Source organism: Oratosquilla oratoria, chromosome 13 (assembly GCF_046742065.1).
Source record: "Oratosquilla oratoria isolate Oo_2021 chromosome 13, ASM4674206v1, whole genome shotgun sequence".
NCBI classification, from domain to species: domain Eukaryota; kingdom Metazoa; phylum Arthropoda; class Malacostraca; order Stomatopoda; family Squillidae; genus Oratosquilla; species Oratosquilla oratoria.
The window spans coordinates 37946708-37966569 of NC_134789.1; the positions used below are offsets into that span (position 1 = coordinate 37946708).

General features: G+C 39.2%; 1 protein-coding gene across 2 annotated transcripts in view; it reads right to left on the bottom strand.

Moving 5' to 3' along the window:
• Positions 1 to 244: 244 nt before the first annotated feature.
• Positions 245 to 19862, bottom strand: part of LOC143032389 (uncharacterized) — a 295845-nt gene continuing 276227 nt past the window's right edge. For both annotated transcript variants that reach the window (XM_076197086.1, XM_076197087.1), the window contains exon 6: positions 245 to 3003. In XM_076197086.1, coding sequence (XP_076053201.1) covers positions 1950 to 3003 — 1054 coding nt within the window. In that variant the 3' untranslated portion in view covers positions 245 to 1949. The remainder of the gene's footprint in view (positions 3004 to 19862) is intronic.

Genomic DNA, 19862 nt, shown 5'->3' on the forward strand with positions numbered 1-19862 from the left:
CACTTATACCTAGGAACCTTGCGCAAAATACTCTACAGTATCAAAAATATAAAGAGCTCTGCAAAACCGTGACAACAGCACACTTCGTTACATCACAGAAAACGTGGACACAGCCTTCGCGAAAGTAGAGAGTTGAGACTTGACTGGCTCTTTTTCCCGGGCAGCGTTCCGTTGGTTTGGTTGGGAGCGCTACAGGCAGGCTAACGATCCCCCACCCTCCCTCCCTCCCCACCTACCCTACCCGTTCTCTTCATGTGCGACACAATCACCCTAGTCTCTCAGAACCAACAACAACAGTGGAAACAACGACACTTCAAGACCTTTCACCCAACGTGCCATCTGCCGACCATCTTGTAGTAGTTTCAGAAGGGCTTAATTAGAATTAAGTTTATATCACTTTGGACTACGATGTAGAATTTTATGTACATCTATAAATTACTCATGGCTATACCTAATCACCTATTATAATCACTTGGCCTAGTTCATAGGCTATCCTGATTTCCTTCTCTTTAGGGGCTGAAGGAAGCCCAAGCGAATGCTGCAACAAGATCAGCCAAGCCTTACACACTCTAACTTTGTTTTAAGCCTGCCTGCTTGCTCCCACCGTGCATGCCCACACCTCAAACAAACCTGTATAGGACATCTGGAGAGCCAGCCAGTTGAAAGAAACATTGACAGCTGATTCAGAACCTTCTCGAGAGGACAACAGCATCATGGACGACTCCTCCTTCTCAGCAGGCAGTAGTGGGACCTTGGTGCTGCTCTCTCTTCTCCTAAATGCACAACGGGAGTGTTGGCATCGTCCAGACAAGGTCCCTTCTCTTGGGGGTGCGTCATCAGCATCACCATCTACACCGTCATTATTGTAACAAAAACTACATCTCTCGTACCGTTGAACGTTAAAAAAAATATATACCTCACTGATTCCTGGATCGAGAACTCTGAAGCAGGTTTCAATGTCTCCCGATTCCAGTCACCTACAAAATTCGCTCTTTTAAACATTCACCTGTGGACCTTTTGAATTTATGCGAGTAATGAAAAGCGTGTGTATCTAATGCTCTATCGCTGCCTACATACAGGGTAGTAGCTCCGCAGTGCTTCCTTATGAACACAAAACTGGAGAGACTATAATGGTAACGACTATAGTGGAGACGGTGTGCGTTGAAGCCCCTGGAAGGTCATTTGGTAACGGCCCACCTGGATCGAGTTGTCCAGGGGGGGTTGAGAGGAGTTAAAGCTTGGTGTGGCCTACGACCTTCTAGGGGGCTTCATACCACGCTCCCTTTGTTATGGTATAGGGGACTTGGCTATGTCAGTGGATTATATGGACTCAACAGTGTCATAAGCTTCTGTTACTGTGAAAGCCTTAAAGACTATTATTCTCGGACACGCGACCCTCTGCACTGAACAAACTCCTAAGGCCAAGGACGTTGAAGACCGGAGGCGTTTCCGCAGTAGTCTTCCTGTTAGGGCTGCTTGTCGTTGTGCGGGACCTTGAGGTTTGTTCAGCTGGCTGGTGACACGAAGGAACATGGAGCTGCACCGCTCACTCTACAACAAGGAATTGGTGGTCGTTGTGTGGACGTTTTTATTCATCCTCCTCTTCCTCCTGTTTCCCTGCTACTTAGCGACTGTAGTGGGGTTGCGACGAACGGACGCCATCCCAGCATGCCGCTTCTGCAGGAGGACACCCTGAAGGAGCCGCGAGGATATGTCCTGGGGCTGCTGGACAATCGTCACCTGATTAGGCAGCAGGCGGTTGAGGAACCTTAAGGAACATTGAGGTGGTCCTGGACCATGGGGTACTGTATGGCACTGCCCCCCCTCATTGCCCGCCTTCGACAGAGGAGGAGGAGAGGGGGGCAGGTGGACTAGGAGGCCATGTGGTGATGACTAGCCATCCCTGGAGGCATGACATGTGAGTGACTAGTCTGCCAGAGGCGCGGCAGTTAGTCCGCCTTGGTGACGAGATGGTGCAGTTCGGACAGCAGGGCGCGGTTCATCAAGGCCATGGGGTCCTCGGTGGGCAGAGGTGAAGGTGGCCATTCCGGCGGGCCTCGCGGGGCTCCTAGTAGCGAAGATGGACTGGGTACCATGGTTGGGCCCATACTCTGTGGCAGAAGAGACATACCTAGCGGAGGGTAGGAGGCGGCGCCGGATCCAGCGCTCCCGCCGCCTCCCCCGCTGCCACCGTCTTCGTCCTCGAAGGACCGTCGCCCAAACATGGAGGAGGGAGGTTCGATAGAGCGTGACGACTCGTGGCGGGGGTGCGGCGGCATTTCGGAAGGGTGTGGGGGGTGTGGGGCCCTGGGCGGCATGTCGTGGGGTACACGAGGGTCCTGAAGAATGCGAGATAGTAAGGAGGATGGCCCACTCGCCTCGCTCATTCCCCCATGGTAAATGCGCTGGTGGTCCTTCAGAGCATATTTATTCTTGAACATCTTGGAGCAGAGAGAGCAGCGGACGGCGGGATTGGTAAAGTGGACGCGCTCCATGTGCTTCCACAGATTACGGCGGCACGAAATGAGCTTTCCACACAGCTGGCACGAGTGGGGCAAGGAAGAGGGCGGCAGGGGCGGCGACGCGGGCCTCGTTGTAGGCACGGGCGGTGGTGGTGGGGGCGGGACGTGATGGTGGTGCGAGTCCACCCTTAGCACCTCGCTGGCACTACTGCGAGGAGGTGGCTGAGGCGAAGGGTGCTCGGTCCGATGGTCACTCCGGAGATCCGTCCGGAGTTCTAGCCTGTGGTCTAAGCGCAAGTCTCCGCGATGGTCCGGAGGTCTTACGTCAACGCGGTTCTCCAGGCGATCTAGCGGCCGCGACTCCCGGTCTTCGTGGGAGTAGGGAGGCAGACGACTGCTACAGTCATCACCAGCTCCCACCTGCTGCTGTTGTTGCTGCTGTTGGAGATGGTGGTGTTGTTGCTGTTGCTGCTGTTGTTGTTGCTGCTGTTGGCTGCTACAACGACTCGCGGGTTCATCTGGACTGCGGCTGCCGCTGCTTCTACCTGCAATATTGAAGTCATACCGTAAGTTGAAGCAGATACGAAACCCACGTAAAAATGCCTTAAATCTGAACATTACATGTAAAATACAAAACGAGAAAAGTTATGAGCGACAATTAAGATAAAGGTCTATTTTGACAACTAATAACTAAGAGGTAAAACGTATATGCCGCATGAACACACAGGTTATAGAAATGCTCATGTTTCATAAATTTTTTATTTCGAAGTTCATGGTGTTGGTGTCACCTCCCTAGCCAAGGAGCTTATAATACTGAAGACCTTGCAGGGAGTTTTCGTGGTGTTCAGCAGGTACATCTGCTCAGAGTTGGAATAAAGCAGAGCACATTCTGTAACCTCAATTTTTTGTGTATGCCACTATAAGCAAATGTAAACCACTGAAAGGGCACAGTACATGACGGGCATCTTGATAAAAAGAAAGTGGATTGCAAAAATTAAATAGTAAATGAATATATATATATATATATATATATATATATATATATATATATATATATATATATAAATATATATATATATATATGGCTGCATCTGGAGCAGTTTGCTTCTGTGGCCAGGCCTATTCTGTGTTGGTGTCGTTTTAGTGCTGGTGACCTGAATGTAGCTGAGCTAGTATGATTCTTGCTCCTCTTGGAATGGATTTCTCTTTGGGGCCAATGTTAGCAAGGATTTGGCTATGCCAGGGGTACTTGGCCTGTGGCGCCTCCCAGAAGGAGGAGGCACAAAGCTATCTTGTGAGGACCATATATAAAATTATATTATCAATATTATTATTATATATATATATATTCTCTTATATTCATCTTACATATACTTTCTCTTTGAAGGAGAGTTGATGTCTTCTTCCACGACCCTTTCCGTGGACAGTTTATTTTTTCCAATTGCTCATGTTTTCTTTTCTTCTTGTTCTTCTTTCCTTTCTTTTAATTCCTTTTTTATTTCTTATTTTTCTTGGAAAGTTCTTCCCCAAACTTTCGTAACCCAGGCCCAAAAAATGGAGATTCCTCTCTCACTTTATTATTATTATTATTATCACTACTAGTAGCGAGTGCATTGCTTTCAGTAGCACGTCCTGCCATGATGTACCCACCCAACCGAGTGGATACAATCTTAACACAACCCATAACCTTTGTCAACTTTTTGCCTGGTTCTGGGAAATACAGGTTGAGGCAATGACGTCATCGCTGGGAGAAAAGTATTTTTCCAGGTTCAGGGAAGTACTGGGTGGGTTGATGACATCATACCGAAAGTTGATTTCTAAGGGTATATAGAAGTGGTCGAAAGAGCTATAAATTGCACATAATGTAATAATGAATGAAAAAACAATGAAATAATAAGCTGCACACGGCAAGTTTATTTGAAGATCATGTTCATGGCAGTGTCTTTTTTGGGTACATAATATTTTGTATTTCTTTGATGGTTACTGCTTCATAATAATGATTATATATAGCTATATACACGGTGATGCAACATTCAATAACAACATTACATTTAAACCAAGTATTAGTTAATAACAAAAAGGAGTCGCACAATCAGCCATACTATCACATATTCACATCATCAACCATGAGAGCTATTAGTTGGTAAAGAAAATACTTATCAGCACCATGTTTCCTTTCGTGCACTTGTATATTGAAATGTGAAATATTAGATTATAAAATAGCAAATGTGATCATAAAAAAATATATATATTAATGAAATAGTGCATTGCACATGACAAGTGTATCTGAAGACTATGTCCAATTACTGCACTGTTAGTTAAAGGGCAGGATAGATAAGATGGGGGAGAGGGAGGGAGGGGGGATTGTGGATTTAGTGGAAGGAAGTAAAAGTTATGATAGATGTGGGGCAGACCCACTTGCTCAGTTAGTTTATAGTCTTTGGGACATTATTAACTGCACTGTCATTTTTCTGTATCCAAAAATGTTCATATTTCTTCTCTATTTTTGCATTTTGTAGTTATATTATATGCAAAATTATGTAATATTCAATTACATTGTTCATTGTTACATCAGGGGGTCGCCAGTTTACGAGTCTCAACTTCTGCTGTTTTTGTGTTTAATTATTCATTCTTTAGTAATGCAAATAACTATAGTCTGTGCACTCAAAGGAATCCATTCAGGGACTTCAGGCATACCTCGTGATTTACCACAAGCCATTCTGCTGAATCAACCTTGGTACATGCCTCTCTCTTATTTCTCATTTATGTGCTTTTTTTTTTTTATTCTGTATATAGTGAAGGAAGCTGTACAGTACAATGAGTATCACTTTTTATGACAAAAGCAACTATCTTAATAAATTCTATGACACGTGGCAACAGCGCTTTTTCCCCTCCATGTTGCCAAGCCAAGGTGTCGCAGGTGAGATGGGTGGGATGGGGGTGGGTAATCGTTATCACCCTAAAAAGTGATGCTCATCATACTCTACCTCTACTATATACAGAGTATGTATGTGTGTGTGTGTCTATATATATACAATCATGATCTTCCATTATAAGATACAACAATGCAAAAGCAACCATCAATGGTCAACAAACCATAGCAAAAAGAAAAAAACACAACCATAAAAAAATTACAATAATACTCAGAACATAATCCAATTCTTAATGTTTCATGCACACTTAACCCTGCTACCCAGTCACTAAGCAGCACAGTAGGGCTGTGTTGGTGCAAAATTTTACAACAATGGCCATGAGGGTGTCAGGTCAGTCAAAAGTCTGACATGTAGTCAGTGTCAATTGTAACCAAAATTCATTATACTGCAGTATGTTATAGTGAGGGGTGAGTGCAATAATATATACTACATTTACATATTTTGTCATAAAGAACAATGGCAATTTTTTACTTTCACATAATTTGTACATGAACTGTGAGACACTGTAAGCACTGTCAACCTTTACTTTCAGCTAATGCACTTTGGACTTGTTCTTAAAAACTTGTAAACCTTAACTGATTTGTAGTTGCCATGAGGATGCCCATACTGTGTGCATGGAAACCTGATTCTTACTAGAGGTCACTCCAGTGGCAAATCAGAGTAACAGCAAACTGAATATAAAGAAAAAATAACACACACACACAGAAACAAGATACAGGGTGAAGGAATCATGTTTTTGGCCAAGAAAATCTTAAATGTGATGAAGGTTACTGAGGGTAAAAACAGTGTGGAAATGATCACAATAAAAGTTGAAGACAGTGACATGAAAAGTATAAAGTTTGTGGTGATTTGTGTGCCCCCAAAAATGGGCTCTTGGAAAGAGGGTTACCATTCAAAAATGTTAGAAGATACAAGGCATTCATTAAATGAGATGCTGAAGGATGGAAGTAACCTGGTACTTATGGGAGATTTTAACTGTAAGGAAATCTGTTGGGAAGAGATGACAGTGAAAGGCAGAGAGGATCTATGGGGAAATGTATTACTTGACATGACTATAGAACATACAATGACACAATGGGTAAAAGAAAATACCAGATATAGAAGTAATGAAGAACTGTCTAGACTACATTTAATATTTACAACAGAACCTGAAATTGTGGATAAAATTGAATACAAGACACCATTTGGAAAGTGACCACATACTAATAGAGGTTGAACTAAAGGAGTAAATATAGAGAGAAATGAGAAATACAGAAAAGGAAAACCGATGTACAATAAAATGTACTTTGGGAAACTTAATTCTTTCAAAATGCAAACTGGGAAAACTTTAAAAAAAAAAGAGACATGACTGGAAGAGAAAGGGATGATTTTGATGGAAATTAATAATGAAGGAGTGAATAAATATGTACCAAGACAGAAACAGGAAAAAAGGGGTACATTAAGTGTTGGTTCAACAAAAGATGCAGTGAGGCAAAAAACAGAAAAGAAAATTAGAGAATAGGAGACGAGATGCGATGAGTGTTGTTCCTTTCCTGTATACTACAGTTAGATAAATACACACACACACTTTTTAAAATGGGACAGAAGAGAAACAAGAGGATACGAATAGAAGCTAAAGAAGGACAGTTACAGAAGACGCATGAAAAAGAATAGCTTCCCACATAGAGTAATTGATGTCTGGAACAAACTAAATGGAGAAACAGTGAGTGCCAAAACTATACATGATTTTAAGAATAAACTGGATGCGGAGCATAGCTCTTGTCCCATAAAATACAACTAGGTAAATACTACTGGTATGAAAATAGTTTGCTGTATATATTTTTCTATATATAATGTTCCAGAAAATACTTAATACCATTAATACTGTAAAGAAAATAAATTATTTGCATGTATTTACCTAACTGGAACATAAGAATAAAGGAACATAAGTATAAAGGAGACTGCAAGAGACCATAAGGCCTACACTAGGGAATGCCATGTCTGTTACCACCTATCATCCTCATCTATAAAATTATCTAACCTCTTTAAGCAATAAATATTTTCAGTGTTCACTACGTGATTACTAAGTCTATTCTATTCATTAACCACTCTATTGATATACCAGTTCTTGTCTATTTCCTTCTTAAATCTAAATTTGTTCAATTTAAATCCATTAATGTGAGTCCTGCTCATTGTCTTAACATGATAACCTTGTATGTATCACCTGTGATGCACTTGAACACCTCTATTAGATCACCTAGCACTTAACCACAAAGACACACACAGTTGTTCACTACTGGTGTGAAAATATTGTTTGTATTTATTTTTTGTATCAATAATGTACAAGAAAATACTTAATGCTGTCAATACTGTAAAGAAAATGAATATAAACAATAATAATTTTATGGTATATTTGCATGTATTTACCCAATTGTAATGTAAAGTAACATAAGAACATAACAATGAAGGAGACTGCAAGAGACCATAAGGCAATTCCATGTCCATTACCACCTATCATCCCCAACTATAAAATTGTCTAACCTTTTAAAACAATTGATAATTTCAGCACTCACTACATGGTTACTAAGTCTATTTCATTCATTAACCACTCTATTTGTAAACTAGTTCTTGCCTATTTCCTCCTTAAGTTTAACTGTGCCAAATTTAAATCTATTACTGCAATTAGTCCTGCCCTGTTGTCTTAATATGATGACCTTGTCTGCATCACCCATGATCCACTTGAATACCTCTATCAGATCACCCTGCACTCTGTCTTTCCAGAGAGTGTAAATTTCTGAGCCTATGTATCATTTTAGTTATTCTCCTCTGTACTGATTCTAGTGAATATCCATTCTATAGGATGGAGACCAAAACTGTACCGCATAGTCAAGGATGGATCTAATGCCAGATAGAGTTTGATAACTACATCTGCACTTTTATTTGTAACCATCCTAGCAATGAAAACTAATGCTCTGTTAGCTATTCCTGGTGCTAATGCACAGTTTCCTGGACTTAAGGTCAGGACTCACTATCACTCTTCAGATTCTCCTGCATTCAGTTTACTCTATAAAGGTGTTATCTAAGCTATACCTGCTTCCTGGGTTGTGTAGATTTATGTTTAACACACTGCACTTTGAAATATTGAAGTTCATTTGCCATTTCACTGACCATGAGAACAATTTGTTAAGATCTTCCTGCAGTATCCCAATGTCTTCCCCTGGCCTAATTTGGCATCTTATTTTAATGTTTGCAAACTTATTTACATCACTAATAATCTCACTATCCAACACATTTACACACATAATGAAAAATAAAGGACTCAAAACTGAGCCCTGTGGAACTCCATTAGTAACACTACCCTTTTTGGATTTTACAGCATCAATGGTGACCCATTGTCTTCTGTCACTGAGCCATGCTCTTGTAAACAGAGAGTTGTTCTAAGTGGCAAAACTTCTAGAATCTAGATGGAAATTTTTTACGAGTTGAGTTCCTCAGGGTTCCATTCTTGGGCCACTTCAATTCATAGTATATATCATATAGACCCCAGACTGAAATCTATTGTCTCCAAATTTGCTTATGATACAAAACTGTTTTGAGTTTGAGAGTGTTGGTGCCAATTTTGTAATTGCTCTTTGTATTCTTTCAAGTTTTGTTATACATTTTTTTGTACTTGGTGACCACATCATTGCTGCATATTCCAATCTTGGTCTGTGCAGAATGGCAAATGATCACTTCAACCAATTAGATATTCAAGAAGATTTAGATAAACTACATCAATGGCTTGAGAAATTGCTAATGAAATTTAACACAAGTAATAGGTAAAAATACCAATAAGTATGATTACAAACTATTTGGAAATTTATTAATAAAAGTGGATAGTGCGAATGATCTCTATGTAATTATCAGTAATAATCTCAAATCATCTAAGCAGTGTATAAAAATAATTAGTTTCCCCACATTTGGAATATGCTGTTTCTGTATGGTCACCAAATCTCATTAAAGACATTGATAAATTTGGAAAAGTACAATGGTGAGCCACAAAACTGATTCCAAATATCAGAATTAAATCATACAAAAATTGATTCAAACATATGAATCTATTTTCCCCAAGAAAGTGTAGACTCAGGGATGATTTGATACAGGTCTTTAAGATTCTAAAAGGAATTGACAACATCAAAAGTGAAACTTTTTCACATTGAATGCAAATCAGACAAAAAATAATTATCTCTAACTTTCAGAAAGTAAAATTAATTTGGAAGTGGGTAGAATTTTTTTTTGCCAACTATGTAGTAAATGAATGGCATAAGCTTCCTGTAGAGGCAATGTTATGTAGTACAGTTCAAAGTTTTAAAATTCATTTAGATAAATACCTAAGCAAAATCCTGTAATGCCTGCTGTTTATTTCATTTATTATAATTAATTATTATCATTATTTATCTATTTATTGGAAATGGAAAGAGCAAGTTGTTTGAGATAAAGGTGGAACTTTGCCAGGGATGTCATGTCACCATGGTTGTTCAATTAATACATGGGGTGGTGCAAGAGGTAAATGCATGGGTAATGGGTAATGGGTTGGGGATTGGAGACAGTTAAAGAAAATGTAGAAAAATGGGAGATAAGCCAGTTGTTGTTTGCTGATGACAGTGCACCTTTAGCAGGATCAGAGGAGGGATTAAGGAAGTTAGTGATGGGGCTTGGGAAGGTGTGCAGAAGAGGGACGTTGAAGATAAATGTGGGTAAAAATAAGGTGATGAGATGTACAAGGGGAGAGGATGGCAGCAACTTGAAAGTGAATATTAAGGGAGACTGGAGGAAGAGAACAGTTTTAGATACTTGGGGATGAATATGGTGGGAGAGGAAGGAGTGGAGATGGAGGTAGAATGTAGATTGGGAAAAGCAAGTTAATGCCTTGGAGGGTTAAAAAGTGTGATGAGAAATACACACTTGTGAATGGATGTAAAGAGGAGATTGTATGGGGTGATTGTGCCAACAGCACCATATGGGGCAGAAACATGGAACATAAGAGAGGAAGAGAAAGAGTTTAAAGGTATTTACCCAGTTGTATTTGTCTAGTTGTATTTTACGGGACGGGAGCTATGCTCGGAGTGACCCGTTTTCATATCTCTCTGCATCAAGTTTATTTTTAAAATTTTGTATAGTTTTAGCACTCACTGTTTCTCCATGTAGTTTGTTCCAGACATCAATCACTCTAAGTGGGAAGCTATTCTTTTTCAAATCTCTTCCGTTACTGTCCTTCTTTCGCTTCTTTTTTGTGTCCTCTTGTTTTTCTACTGTCCCATTTTAATAAGTCATCTTTATCAAGAATTTCCATCCCTTTCATAATTCTGTAAATGGTCAACAAATCACCTCTTTCTCTTCTCTGTTCCAGTGTTGATGTAATTTCTCCAATCTTTGTTCATATGTCAAATTTGATAGTGTAGGTGCTATTTTTGTCCCTGCTCTTTGAATTATATATATATATATATAAATATATATATATATATATATATACATATATATTATATATATATATATATATATATATACATATATATTATATATATATATATATATATATATATATATATATATTATATATATATATATATATATATACATATATATATATATATATAATTTTTTTTTTTTTTGCTAGGTGCCCATAGTGTTGCAGCATACTCTAGTTTAGGTCTTATTAGTGTAACCACTATTTTATTTACAATTTCTTCATCTATGTAGTCAAAGCCACTTTCATTGATCTTAAGAAGTTAAAAGTCTCTCCAAATAATTTATTAATATGTTTATCAGGTGTCAAGTCACTTGAGATAATCACTCCCAGGTCCCTTTCTGAACTGACTTTTTTGACTTCCTTGTTTCCCATTTTATATTGGTCTAGTCTTGTTTGATGGTGGTGAAATTATGAAATGAGGGTAATTTTTTATTAGTGTCATATTTTGTTTCTGATATGATGGCAATGTGTATGTTGTGTTTTTTGAGGAAGTGTTCAATTTTTTTTTTTTTTTAATACCATCAATATTAAAATGTAGATTGTTGATGTTATGTGTTCTGTATGTACTGTAGGTTGCTATACAGGGTTGCAGTATGGGTTGAGGAGGATTATCATCAGAAGGAGGGGGAGTGGATGAGGGTTGGGTGGGGAGTGGATGGGTAGGTGGGGAGTAGATAGGGGGAAGGCAAGGGTGAATGGAATAAAATTCCTGCAGAGGCAGTGCAATGTAGTACCATTCAAAGTTTTAAGATTTACTCCTTTGCTCAATAAGAATGAGAAAATGTCAGGCGAGACATTAAATATGATTTGATCAAAATACTACTTCATGGTGAAGTACACATACATATATTCTACAAAATGACTAACTGGCAACTTTATATATTTGTAGGTCTGAGTGCAGCAGTGAACATGGTGGAACCAGTCTGATTTGGTTTGCCGATCTGTGAACACTTGTCAAGATGCAGGGAAACATGGAGCAATGTTATGCCATCAAATTTTGTGTTAAACTTAAGAAAACCAAACAAGAAGCTTATGGAATGTTAAAGGAGGCCTATGGGGATGAACAGATGAGCCAAGCAAGTTTCTATCAGTGGTTTAACAGATTTTCTGAAGGAAATGAACAGGTTTAGGATGAACCCAGATCTGGAGCAGAGAAAAGTGCATGCAAGGAGGAAAACATTGAAGAAGTGCAAAGGTTAGTGATGCAAGACTGTCGAATATCTGTGAGGATATCTGAAGCTTTTGGTGGTGACCAAAGATCTGAAGCTCCACAAAGTCTGTGCCAAGTTTGCACCAAAGATCCTCTCCAACGACCACAGGCAGTTTCGTGTGGAATGTTGCACTGATATTCTCAAAATGATAGAGGTTGATTCAGGTTTCCTGAATAAGGTAGTGACTTGCAATGAGAGTTGGGTGTTCACCTACGACCCTGAGAGCAAACGTCAGAGTGCTCAATGGAAGCACGCGACCTCCCCCAGACCCAAAAAGGCAAAGATGAGCAGGTCGCAAGAGAAGGCCATGGTCATTCCTTTCTTTGACTCCCAGGGGCTCATTCACGTTGAATGGGTTCCTCAGGGTCAAACCATCAATAAGGAATATTACCTTACTGTTCTGAAAAGGTTCAGGGAGAAGATAAGGAAGAAGAGGCCTCCGCAGTGGAGGAGTGGTCAGTGGTGGTTCCACCAGGACAATGCCCCTTGCCACAAGTCAATACTGGTGATCACCTAGATGGCCGACAGGGGAATGAAAGTGGTACAACACCCACCCTACAGCCCTGACCTAGCCCCTTGTGACTTCTCCCTGTTCCCACGCATGGAACCAGATTCCAGTCAACAGAGGAGTTGAAAGAGGCATTGGAAAGTTACCTGAAGGGACTACTGAAAAAGTACTTTGAGGAGGTCTTCCAGGATTAGGAGAGACGCATGCAGAAGTGTGTAGATGCAAGAGGCAATTATTTTGAAGGAGACAAAGTTTTGTAAGCTTATGAAAATAGTGTCTCTCCTGACATTTTCTCATTACTTATTGAGCAAGGGAGTATCTAGATAACCACCTATGAAATGTGTTGTAGTGCCTGCCATTTCTAAATCTGATTTTATTTATCATTATTTATTTAGTTATTACTGTCTGTTTATTTTTTGCTATTTATGTATTATTATAAATTGTTGTTATTTTTGTTTGTTTATTGCCTATCATTATCTGTTTATTTGATTCATTTGTCTACTTGTTTTATTTTATTTTTTTTCCATATCCAGCCTAGTTATGGACCAAAAGGTCTCCTGTTGGCATGCTCCTCCTTTGCAATACATTGGCCCCCCCAATTCTTTCCCTGCTGAGGGGTTGGGGAGTTGTTGTTGTTGTTGTTGTCGTTCCCTAGACTGTCTGTCCGAGCAGTCCCGTCTCCCCAAGGAAGGCCACAGCCGAAACTGGGTTTTCCCACAAATCCTTTATAGAGTGTATGTTGTGTTGTTTGCGTGCATGATTGTGTATAATGCAGTCTTCCATTATGTGTTGTATGGTATGGGGTGAAGTGTTACATCCTGGGCAGCTGTTCACAACACGGTCGTCCAGCCTCTTCTGGTAGCTTAGAAGTGCTGGGTGGTGACCGCATCGCAGTCTGGCCAAGTGGACTCTGTCCTTTCGTGGGAGAGAGGATTCAGAAGGGTGGATATCAGGGGGTCTGGCATGCAGCAGTGTGGGGAGTAGTCCCATGATGTAGATGCTGTTACACCAGGACTATAACTGTTGTTAGCTCTCCTTGTGTGGAAAGGTGGAGGAAATTCAAAGCTGACAGAGATCACAGGCCTTGTTCAGAGGCTAAATATAAGCTCCTAAGGGTTGCACTTTCTGGTGAAAGTGAGGATGTTGACAGGTTTTGAAGATGAGCAACATGATGATTCCCTTTGACATCCATCTCACAGAACCATCCCTTGTATCCCTTGTAGTATTCTGTTGTTCCCTCCCTTCGCAAAAAGAAATATGTGAGATCAAGAGAATACAAAGAATAACAACCAAAATATATTATTTATTAGGTGGTTTGTAAATCAAGCAAGTTGAATAAAACATTTTACTGATTTAGTCATTCCAACTACAAATGCTGACCAATGATTTCCAGTTTACTTTAAATGAGATAACAGTTGTCAAGAACCCTGCAAGTATTCCTAAAGAAACTTAGACTAAACAAGACTATTAACCTGTAGAAAATATTAGGTAGACTAAATTTATTTCACCTCAAGCACTCAGACATATCAGATACAAGTTCTTTTATTCCATTATTCTTACAAGTAAATAACTTGAATATAAGGAATAAGCATCAACTAAAACATAACCATTGATCAACTTTTCAAAATAATGTATCCTGCTGTGAAGACACAAACCAATTTTTATTTTTATTATTATCATTAAGGGAATAAATTTAACTACCAGTCAATCTCCAACATGGTTGTAATTCATATATGATATTATTAGGAAAAGTAAATACTGTAATTTTCATATCTCTCATTATGAGATGTGTTTAAAATAAAAACCTTCGTGCTTTTCATTTCTACAGTAGCATTAGACATCAAATAAATAAAAAAAAAACACATCAGCAAAAGAACTAGAAATTAGTTACTATCACAAGCAGTTCTACAAAGAGTACTGTATCACACAGGAAAGGCTGAAGCCACCCAAATCAAAACCTGTTACTATGCTGGTAGCTTGTGATAAACTGCAATGGGCACTAAAGAGGGTGAATAATACTAAATTATTTTAGAAATTAATTCTAAGGTTAATAAAAAAAGAATTATAAGCAATGAAATGTGTTATTGGTAGAGAAAATACGAGCAGACACAATCATAACAATGTTATTGTAGCAATGACCTGGATGGAGGAACTGAGAAGCATAGAATTACAATGGAAGTGAAACATTGTAAAATAGGGTTCATTACACTGAAGTTCATAATTAAAAATATATGGCTGAAACAAGCTATTAAAAAATCACTAATAATGTATAATAATAATGGCACAGTGCTAACTAAGATCTACAGTGAGGCATGTCCACAAACACCTAGTTGAGATAATCATGGGGAGCATGCTGCCACGCTATCTATGTAAGCTGATGAACATGAAATTACTTATTTGAATGAAGCATAATCTATATCTTAAAAACATTATAAGATGAAAATCTGTTATAAAATATGAATTTAAAAGTTTACAAAAATATGTGTACAAAAAGTACACACTCTTGATTACTCTAAGTTGTTACAACAGAATAGGCTTCTTCTATGGTTGGAGAAAAATAATGTAGACAATAATGATGAGGGATATAGGCTTTGAGGCCTATAGTTGTGGCCAAAACTTTGTCTTGTGTATTAGAATGCCCTAGGTCCTCTCAGTCATGATTCATACACATTACCACTAGTTATCACATCCACTCACACACCTCTATACTCAAACACATACGATACTTAGATCTAGAGAAGATGTTCAACAAGGTATCTCTCAATTGATTATGATGGAAACTGGTGCATATTGGAAGACTAAGAGATAAGCTCTGACTGAATAAAGGATTTCTGGAAAGGTTCACACATGAGAACAGTAATGAAGAATAAGATGTCATGATGGAGGGCAGTGACTAGCAGAGTCCCACAAAGATCAGTGCTAGCACCTGCAATTCTCTTGATCTATATGATGAACAGTACAAGTTACACAAACATATGTGCAGACAATGCAAAATTAATGAAAAAATAAGGAAGATTGCAGATTATTACTATGGAAACAAGTGTGGAGAATTAAATTCAACAAAAAAAAAAGTAAAATACAGTGGTGGTGTGTTCTCTAAACAAAGTTAAGGATATGAACAAGATCATGATAATACAAAGAACAGGAATTAAGTCATTTCCAAGCCTTGTAGATATGATGTAGGAAAAGATTAGAAACATTGGATCTGCCATCTTTGTGAGAAAGAAGAGTCAACATTATTGCAGTGTTGTCTTTCAAGGGAGCAGACAAAGCTGATAGAGCTCTTGGTCTGAGATGGGAGGGCATCAAAAGTTCATGGAAATAAACTGAAGAAAACATGTATGAACAATGTAAAAAAATAAGTAAATAAAAAATAAATGAATAGAAATAAATAAATAAAAAAAAATAAAAAATACTGGTTTGACTTGAATGATAATGATAATACCCATCTGGGGTATTGGCTGCATGTTATTGTGATATAATTTGTGCAGTACCATGCAGCCGATATTTTAGGGACTATATGGGGTGCCCCTATGGACCAGAATCACACATCATTTTTGTCTTTGTTAAAGGAAATCTCTACTCAAAGTGAAATGATGCTACCTTATTGTACTGTGACTCCCTCCATTATGCTGTCCCCCTTCCCTCTTAATACTGTCCTGTACCACCTTTTTGAGTATACAGGGTGTTTGGGATAAATTTGATAATGTTTTTATCTTCTGTCATTTCAGTACCATTTGAAGGATTTAATAGCGGTAAAGTGCTATGGATAGCTGATTATGTGTACTATTGGTGGGTGTGTGAGCTAGAGAACATGGACAACTGGAAAGCACCAGAATATTGGAAGAGAGTGACCTGCATCATGATGATTTGCAGCAGATTAAAAAATTCAGAAATCATAGCTGCAGCTCACTGCTCCTTGAATACCATGAAGGCTGTGAGATGTGAACTGGAGAATTGCAATGGAGATGTGGAAGCAGTGGCTACCAGGAAGAATCAAGGCAGGCATTCTGACTGTTTGTATAACGAAATTCATTGTGAAGTTGCAAAGAAAGGTGTGGCAAGATCCAAGCAAGTCAACACAGACCTTGATGAGAGAGATGGGCGCTGGAGTGGCGACTATGAAGACAGCGCTGAATGAGGATCTTCGCAACTCCACATACAAGAGATGCAAGGGCCAACTACTCACCACCAAGGCCCAAATGAACTGCCTTATGAAAGCCAAGAAACTCCTCAACAAGGTCAAACACCCAGTCAAACCGGGGATGCTCTGGTTCTTCTCACACGAGAACTTCTGCTAGGACCTGTTGCACAAAGCACAGAACAACAGGTGGCTAGCCTACAGTCCACATGAAGTCCTGCACTTCATGAAGACAGAGTTCCTTCAAACTGTGATGGTCTTTGCATGTGTTTCCAGCAAAGGCCACATCATGCCACCCCACATCTTTGAAGAGACTTGGACTCACTTCAGATGGCTACATTGAGTTGCTGTCCACCGTTGTCAAGTGCTGGGTGGAGAGAGTGGCTGCAGGAAGACTATACATGTGGCAGCAGGACTCAGCTCCATGTCATACCTCTGGGAAAACCCACAAGTGTCAAATTTATCCCGAACAATCTGTACATTTTCATTTTTGCCTCTGTCCACTGTGCTAGGGGGAAGAAAGAATACTGCCACAGAGTCTTCCAACTCAGGTTGTAAAAGCACCTAAAATGGGACAAAGTGATGGTACTAGGCATCCTGCTCTCTGTAACCCTGAGGGGTACATTGCTATGAGAAGTGAAGGCAATTGAGGGTCTAGAGGAGTTTTCCAAACAGGACCCTAAGGTGTATTTACCTAGTTGTATTTTACAAAGGATTACAAAGGCAGAGCATGCCGACAGGAGACCTTTTGGTCCATATCTAGGTCGGATGCAAAAAAAAAATCATAATGATAAAATAATAAATAAAAACTATAATGATGTAAATAACAAATAAAATACATAAATAAATACATAGGTATAGTTGAATAATAAACAAACAGGTAAATAGTAAATAATAATAAATTGACATATAACTAATAATAAATGAAAATCAGACAGACAAATGATAACAAAACAAAAACAAATAATATAAAATAAATTATAATCGTTACAGCATCTTGCTTAGGTGTTTATCTAAATGATTCTTAAAGCTTTGAACTGAACTACATTGCACTACCTGTGCAGGAAGTTTATTCCATTCATTAACTACATGGTTGGCAAAGTTGTTTCTACCTACTTCCAAATTGAATCTATTTCCAGACAGTTTGAGACCATTGTTTCTTGTCTGATTCTCATTTACCTAGTTGTATTTTACAGGACGAGAGCTACGCTCGTAGTGACTTGTTTTCATATCTCTCCGCATCCAGTTTATTCTTAAAATCATGTATAGTATTGGCATTCACTGTTTCTCCACTCAGTTTGTTCCAGACATCAATCACTATGTGGGAAGCTATTCTTTTTCAGGTCTCTTCTATAAGTGTCCTTCTTTAGTTTCTTTTCGTGTCCTCTTGTTTCTCTTCTGTCCCACTTAAATAAGTCATCTCTATTGAGGATTTCCATCCCTTTCATAATTCTGTAAATGGTCAATAAATCACCTCTCTCTCTTCTCTGTTCCAGTATTGACAGATGTAGTTTCTCCAATCTTTGTTCATATGTCAGATTTGCCAGTGTAGGTGCCATTTTTGTCACTGCTCTTTGGATTCTTTCTAATTTTCTTATGTTCTTCTTTGTGCTGGGTGACAACAATGTTGTGGGCCTTTAAATGTGTCTGGGTGTGGTACAGATGAGAGTAAAAGGGAAGAGATAAACAGTATGTTTATGAGAAACAAGATACATGTGTTGGCATTAAGCAAAACTAAGTTGAAAGGAATGGGAAATTTTGAGTTTGGGAGTGTAGTGGGGGTGTTGAAAGTGAGGAGAGGATAAGGGAGGGAAGGGGTGGCCCTACTAAGTGAGGATATAGGAAAGTGTGTGGTGGAGTGGAAGGTTTCTTCAAGGTTAATATAGGTGATAGTGAAACTGGGAAGGGAGATGTGGGTTTTTTGTAAGCACATATGGGCCTGGTAGTGAGAAGATTGTAGAAGGAAGGCTTTTTTGATAGATTTAAATGAGTGCATAGAGAGTTTTGAGAGGAATGTCAATGTAATGGTTTTGGGAAACCTCAATGCTGGAGTAGGAGATTAACCAAGAGAAGTAGTTGGGAAGTGTGGAGTGACAGGTGAAAATCATTGTGGAGATGTAATAATGGTGGTGATGTGTTTAGAGAGTTGATGATAGTTAACACCATGTTTAGGAAAAATGTCAAGCATGGGAGAGGGTGGTGGATGGAAGAGTGGTTGATAAGGCATTAATGGACTATGTTGCAGTATTCAGGAAAAGAGTAGGAAGAGTTCTGGATATCTATGTTCTTAGGGTTGAGATGGAGGTTATATCAGATAATTTTTTGGTGGAGGGTAAGTTGAGAGTGGAGAATAGGGGCAAAAAGGAAAAGGGCAGAAGGTAAAGAGGTGCTTAGAGTAAGTTGTTTAAACAAGAAGGAAAAGGAGCAGTATTAAAAGGAAAAGTTATGAGAAGTGTGGGAGGAGGTAAAGGATAGAATAGAGGTAGGAGTGGAAGATGAATGGGGTGTTTCAAGGAGGGAGTGACAAGGAGTGCAAAGATGGTATTTAGAACAAGGAGGGAGGGAATAGAGGGAAGGGCAGCGAGTGGTGGAATGGTGTGATGAAGGTAGTAGAAAAGAAGTGAGTATTCAGGTACTGGTTACAAAGCAGGATGAGAGAAACATATGAAGGGTACAAAGAAAAAATAAGAAAAGCAAAACAAAAGATAAAGGAGGCAAAATGGAGAGATGTAAATTCAGGGAGTATGACAGAAAATTTTGAAATAAAAAGATGTTTTGAAAGGAAGTTAAGAGAGGAAGGTGAGGTGAGTCAAGAAGAAAAAAAATGTAAAAGGTGCAGATGGACAGATATTAAGAGAAGAGGAGGCAGTAAAGGGAAGGTGGGCAGGGTATTTTGGGGAGCTGTTGAATGTGGAGGAGGATAGGAGGTATTGGCTGTAGAAGTGGAAGATGCTAAGAAAATGACGGTAATGAGAGAGGAAAATGCAGAAATAAGAAAAGATGAGGCACAAGTAATTTTGAAAATGATGAGAGCAGGTAAGGCACCTGGGTTAGATGGGTGTCATGCAGTGTCTGAAGGAGGGAGGTACTGTCATAGTGGACTCGCTAGTGAGGTTATC